A 6,855-nucleotide genomic window follows, 5' to 3' on the forward strand; every position below is an offset into this window, starting at 1 on the left:
ATTTAAAACCCCTTACAGTACATCACCTTGGAACAGTTTGTTCTCACATCAAGGCAGGCAGACACACACACACACACACACAAACACACACACACACACTCACATACATGCACACATACGGGCACACACACACACCCATACACCCATTCTCCCACACATTCACACTTACACACACATTCACACACACTCTCACACACACTCACACTCATACAGACAACTCACACACTCTCACACACACATACACATACTCTCACACACACACTCACACACGCTCATACACACACCCATACACACTCTCACATATACTCACACATACACTCACAACCATACACACACACTCTCACACACACACACACTCACATACATGCACACATACGGGCACACACACACCCATACACCCATTCTCCCACACATTCACACTTACACACACATTCACACACACTCTCACACACACTCACACTCATACAGACAACTCACACACTCTCACACAATCACACACACATACATACACATACTCTCACACACACACTCACACACATACGCACACACGCTCATACACACACCCATACACACTCTCACATATACTCACACATACACTCACAACCATACACACACTCACACATACATACACACACTCACACACATGCATGCACACACATTCACACATATACACACATGCACACACTCACACATGTGGGCGCACACACACACACACAGCCATGTACACAGTTTGCCAATGAACTAATTGCTTTATTTAGAGGAGACCCTGGGAATGTAGCCGCCACGGCTAAGCAGGAAGCGGGACTTGGAGAGCAGTGGGGACGGGACATCTCTTCCACCCAAGGAAGAGGGGAAAGGCACCAAGCCACATGCCCCGGGGCTTCTCATTGTGGAAGGAAGGCTTCTCTCTGGGGGTCGAGGGGCTCCTGGCTTGTCTCTGGGATGGGAGAGGGGTGTTTCCTTCTTTGCCAGGAACCAGCCAGGGCAGGAGGGGTGGGGGCCAGAGAGGGAAGCTCAGCGTGGGTGGTGAGACTTCCAGAGGCGGGACCTCAGCAGCGGTGGTCTCTCCCACGGCAGTTGTGGTTGGGGTAGTATTGGTACTGTTTCTTATAGGTTTTCTGGTTTCTCGCAAAACAGGAGGCAGCTGCTTTATCACATTCACACAGCTTCCTGCGACAGCTATCCTGCTTCCCTGGAATCACAAGAAAATAAACCTGGCTGAGGGTTTGGGAATGTTCGATGGCCCCTGTCCTCCAGACGCGTCTAGTCCGGGCAAGCACCTAGGCTCTGGGTCCTTCTGATGGGAGGACAGAGCTCCTGTCCTCGGGGAGCGAGCGCCCAGTCTGACGGGGACGCCCGCCCCCAAGCACTGGGAGACGCTTTCTTCTTCCCAACAGGTGTGTCCAGGTGCAAAGAAACAGAATTTCCCGAGGATGAGGCCCAGAAACCAGGATTTTAAAAAGATTCCCAGGTGATTCTAATGTGCAGCCAAGGTTGAGAACCACTGCCCTAGTGCCTGGGAATGGGTTGGTCTCTGGGAGCACGTGACCTTGTTCTGGCCAATGAGCCACAGGGGAAGTCTCCTGGATTAATTTCCTCTCCCAAATAGAGACTTGGGGCGGGGGGGGGGGGGGGGGGGGGGGGGGGGGGGGCGCGGGTAGGAAAGCCTCTTCTCTGGGGTAAGGCCATGAGGTTGGAGTGGCACCAGGCATCGTGGCATCCCATGGCCCAGGTCGGGGAGCAGAAGGTGGGGAAAAGGCTGTGTCTCTGACCACACGGTTGAGAAGCTGTCCCCCTTACCGCCCACTCCCCGCACTGCCCTCTGCCAGTCACACTTCCCCATTACCCAAGCCTCTTGTGGTTGGGCATCTCATTCCTTAGGACCCAAATCCTGCTAAGATACAGGGCCCTGTGGAGAGGTCATGACAGGGAGACACCATTTCTGATCTTAAAGAGCTCAGGGTGTTGGGGAAGAGGCGATACTTTCTCAAAATCCCAGCAGCGGGTCTGCTGTCTGGGGCCACTGGGCAAACCCTTCCATTGACCACCCAGCTCTCTCCTCCCCTTCAGAGCCGATCGTGCCCCAGGATATCTTGGCTTCATGTCCCACTCACTCTCCCCCCGCCCGGCCCCCCCAATCTGGATTTGCCCTCACACTCCATGGCAACAGCCCCAGTGAAGTCCTCAGGGGTCTTCTTGCCTCTAAATCCGTGGAGCCTGTCAGCCCTTATCCTGGAGACTTCGAGTCAAATCGGCTGCTGTCCACTCCTTCTCTCTCAGCTCTCCTCTCCCTCTCTGACAGGCCCTCCTCTCTCTTCTGTCTGGGCCTTTACACATCAAATGGGCGAGCATATCCCACTCTCAGCTCTCTGCTGTGACTCCTGAACCCGTGCCCTGTCCAGACCCCTCCTTGGAGCTGCCTGTCCCTATATCCAGCCGCCTGCTTCGGGGCTCCCTGGGTGTTCTGGGAGCCTCTTAAACATGTCTACATAGAACTCCTCCTCCCTTCACCCAGCTGGTCCATGTCCTGTTCCATCCACGGGACCGGATACCCACCCACCAGCTCCCTATCCCTCTACCCAGGCAACCACCAAGCTCCATGCTGATTCTACCTGAAATGACACTCTCAGCCCTCCCATCAAGACTACCATTGTCATATGTCCAATGGCAATGGTCTTCTCACTGCTGCCCCCGCCTCCCAATCCCATCCATCTCCACCCACCCTGGGGGAATCCTCCCAAATGCAAATCTGTTCATGCCACTCCTTTGCTCAAGAGCTCCCCACTGCTCTAGGACAAAATCTAAATACAGAATGGCCTTGGGCTTGGCCTGGACCCTCCTGTTCCTTCAGCCTCATCTCTCACCACTCCCTCTCCTTCAGGCTCACAGAACTGTCCCAGTTCCCTTGGTCCCTTTGACCCTGCTGAGCCCTCTTGTATGAAGGCCTCTTCTATGGGGTAAGACCATGATGTTGGAGTGGCACCAGGCGTCTTGGCATCCCATGGCCAAGGTCGGGGAGCAGAAGGTGGGGAAAAGGCTGGCTCCTGACATCCAAGCTGAGTCTTTAAGGCGGTGCAGGCAACCTCCTCCCCCCTGGTTCCTGCACCGCCTTAAAGACTCAGCTTGGCTGTCAGGAGCCTGCCTGGACCACAGCCTGTGCTCAGGGCCCTGCCCTTTGGCTTCCTGCCTATTGGAGTCTCCCATCTAGTGTTTTCCTTGTCTTTACTTCCCACTCACCCATGAGCTCCCTGAGGCAGGGACACTGTCCCTTTGTATTTCTTCCACTTTTTTCTTGTTTTGTTAATCATCACCTGAGGATATTTTCCTATTGATTTTTAGGGAGAGTAGAAGAGAGGGGGAGAGACTCACACATTTGATGTGAAAGAGACACATCCATTGGTTGCCTCCTGCATGCACCCAACTGGGGGGTTGGGGGGCGAGCTTGCAACAGAGGTACGTGCTGCTGGAATTGAACCCACGGCTGATGCTCTATTCACTGAGCCAAAGAGGCCAGGGCGCCCCTTTGTACTTCTATCTCTGGTGCTGAGCACAGTGCCGAGCACAGTGGGCACTCAGTAAGAGAAACCAAGGAGACAGGGTGAAATTGTAGGACAGTGATGGCGAACCTATGACACGCGTGTCAGAGGTGACACGCGAACTCATTTTTTGGTTGATTTTCTTTTGTTAAATGGCATTTAAATATATAAAATAAATATCAAAAATATAAATCTTTGTTTTACTATGGTTGCAAATATCAAAAAATTTCTATATGTGACACGGCACCAGAGTTAAGTTAGGGTTTTTCAAAATGCTGACACGCCGAGCTCAAAAGGTTCGCCACCACTGTTGTAGGACGTCCTTACCACAGACAATTTGGCCCTTTCGGTAAGCAAAGTTGTACTTCAGAAACTTGGTGCCACATTTCTGCTTCTCCAGACGTCTGTAGCAACAGTCATGTGCAGCGCAGCACCTGCGGTGAGAAGATGTGATTGGGGCTGCTTCCCCACAGCTCCAGGGAGCCTGGTCTCCCATGGTCTTGTCCCTGAAAGGGCGAGGGCCATGCCCTCCATCTTGCCTGTATCCTCCATGTTGGGGCCACGTGCGGCCTTCTTCCCGGAAGCCCAGGCCTCTGCTGGCCACGCCCGGGATTTTAAACTAACCAATGACAATCAAGGGAAGTGCGCACCATAGATATGACCACATCCTGTGTAATGGGTCACCAGCTCGCACCTGGCCAATCGGCGGGGGGCACAGCCCCCTCTCCCGCCCCTACTCCAACCCTCTATGAAACCCCTGGTTCGAGCAGACTGCTCTCTCTCCGCTTCCTGCTGCTGTGTCGGCAAGGTGGGGGAGCCGAGCTAGCTCGAATAAAGATTCTTATGCTTTTGCATCGGATTGGCTGGCTCCCTGATGTGGTTTCTTGGGAATCTTGAAATCTGGGCACAACAGTCCCTTGACCCTGGGCAGAGATCCAATGGTCTAGAGCGGAGTTATCAACATGCTGGCTGCTTTTCCAACTTGGACCTCCTGAGGTTCTGTGACAATGGGCACCAGTCCTGCCTGGCAGCTCCCAGCCCTGCTGGGGCCACGAGTGGGCAGAGGGAGGGGAGGGCTGGGGCGGCCTCACCGGTCCGTTGCATCCTTGGGGGTTCCTCGGCCACCCAAGCCACAGTAGCAACCATAGAAGCCATAACTGGACACAGCATTCTTTCCTGTCTTGAACTTAATCATTTTCTGGAAATCCAGCAAACTTCCATGGGTCTGCAGCAGGCCTGGAAGGACATCGCCTGGGGATGGGGCCTGGGGCCCTGTGCCCTCCTCCTCTGCCCCTCTCTGCTACTCCCCCTCCCACTAGGGCCTCTCTCCCACCCACTGAGGGAGGGCCTGTGGAAATGGGAAGGAAAGCTGGGGCTAAGGGTGCTTTCATCTTGGGCTGCCCCCTTGTGGCCAGAGCTCAGGGTTTGCTCTTACCAAAGGCCATGGTCAAGGCCAACAATAGAAGGGTCTTCATGTGGACAGTCCCCTGCGTGAGAAATGCAGATGGATTGGCCTAGACTCCTCTCCCAGGTGGCTCCAGCTTCTGCCCTGGCACCTTGATCAGCAACCCTGGAGAAAGGAACCTTCAGGGGGACACACAGACATGCTCCTCGATCCAGGATGACTACCTTTGTCACACACAAACACACAGGAACGTGCACATACAGGGCCTCCTTACCCTTCCCAGCTCTGTTTGACTATTTTCACACACATGCAGGTCTCAGACCCAAGGAGACCCCCACACAATATGCTCAGGAGATGTCCACACTGTTATGCCCAGATTTCAAGATCCCCAAAAGCCCACCAGGGAGCCAGCCGAGTTCGATGCAACAGCAAAAAGTCTTTATTCGAGCTAGCTCGGCTCCCCGACCACACTCACCGATGCAACAGCAAGCCAAGTGGCAGAGTGAGAGAACTCTGTGTGGAGAGGGGTTTTATAGGGGGTTAGTGTAAGGGGAGGAGAAAGGACGTGGGCCTTGCCAATTGGCCAGGCGCAAGTCGGTGTCTTGTTACACAGGATGTGGTCATATCTATGGTGCGCACCTCCCTTGATTGTCATTGGTTAGATTAAAGAAGTCCTGGGTGTGGCTAGCAGAGGCTTGGGCTTCCAGGAAGAAGCCTTGCCGAGCACATGGCTGCCCAAAAATAGAGGATCCAGGGTAAGATGGAGGGCGTAGCTCTTACCCTGGGGCAAGATGGAAGGCATATTCATCGCCCTTTCACATGCTCCCCATCAGACTGAGAGTTCCTGGAGGGTGCAACCAGGTCGTCCCAATCAACTCAGAGACTCCCAGGGTCATAGGTTGTGCACCTCTCCCCCACCCCCCATTAGACATATCTTACTTGTTCCAACCAGATTCAAGGCTTGGGAATTCCATCTATGAAGTCCAATCTCCAATATTTTTTTCCAAAACAAAGCACAGCACCCTCTCTTTGCAAGACTTTCCAACCCCTTACCCATATAAACATGTGCAAATGCATATATAGTCACATACATATGCATGCATATATCCACTGCTGGACTCACCCACTAATGCAGACCTCCTTTCATACAATCACTCACATACCCATACAACACACTTGTGCACATCCCCCCCAAATCATGCGCATGCATGTATTTGTCCATGTATACAACATACACATGCATAAATACACATGGACACATATGCCAACACAGCCACTCTTAAAGGCAGCCACTGAGCAGGGCCCATACTCCTGACAGGGCATGAATTTTGGGGTGTTACCTCTCAGAGAATGCTGGTGTTAATAGCTCCAAGTGCTGGTCTTGTTAAGTCTGAACTCCAGCTCCCCTTAAATAGCTGCCCCCTAGGGAAGGATGGGAGTTGGTGGGTATGCAAACGGGGTGGGAGTGCCTCCAGTGAGTGGACTCAAAGTTCGGCATGCCTATAGCCCTGGGCTATCCCCTTTTCGTCCCCTCATTAGCCTGCAGGACAGAGCTGAGGATGGAAAAACCTTATGTGCTGTTAGCGGATGCCAAAATTGTAGATAACTTTGTAATCTTTCCCAGGGGCCTCATTCCTGACTTCAATCCACTCCCATAACCAGGCGCTGGGTGTGAGCACCAGTCGTCTCCCTGGAACCACAGTCAGGAGAGGGCAGGGGCATCTGCTGCTGCAGGCTACAGCTCATCTGCACGTCAGCAGGCCCATCACTGGGGCTAGGATTGCTCCTTTTTTTGGCTGAATGTGGCATTTGGTGTAGGAATGGGGGCATTTAATAAAAGCTGGGCATTTATTGTTATTCATTCATTCCATCAATCATTCATTCACCGGAAGTATGTACTCAACCTCTACAAAA

At 53.1% G+C, this 6,855-nt stretch overlaps 1 protein-coding gene across 1 annotated transcript; it reads right to left on the minus strand.

The window, feature by feature from the left end:
- Window positions 1-737: 737 nt before the first annotated feature.
- On the minus strand, window positions 738-6,318 carry LOC139001643 (phospholipase A2, membrane associated-like). Its single transcript, XM_070403153.1, has 5 exons — window positions 6,282-6,318; window positions 4,972-5,023; window positions 4,628-4,772; window positions 3,864-3,970; window positions 738-1,192 (listed from the first exon to the last, which is right to left on the minus strand). Exons 2-5 carry the CDS (start codon window positions 5,009-5,011, stop codon window positions 1,050-1,052), a joined length of 435 nt encoding a protein of 144 aa, XP_070259254.1. The 5' UTR covers window positions 5,012-5,023; window positions 6,282-6,318; the 3' UTR covers window positions 738-1,049.
- Between the last annotated feature and the right edge of the window lie 537 nt (window positions 6,319-6,855).

The sequence above is a fragment of the Myotis yumanensis genome, unplaced genomic scaffold, assembly GCF_028538775.1.
Source record: "Myotis yumanensis isolate MYYU_CA2020_CCGP unplaced genomic scaffold, mMyoYum1.0.hap1 SCAF_2, whole genome shotgun sequence".
Taxonomy (NCBI): domain Eukaryota; kingdom Metazoa; phylum Chordata; class Mammalia; order Chiroptera; family Vespertilionidae; genus Myotis; species Myotis yumanensis.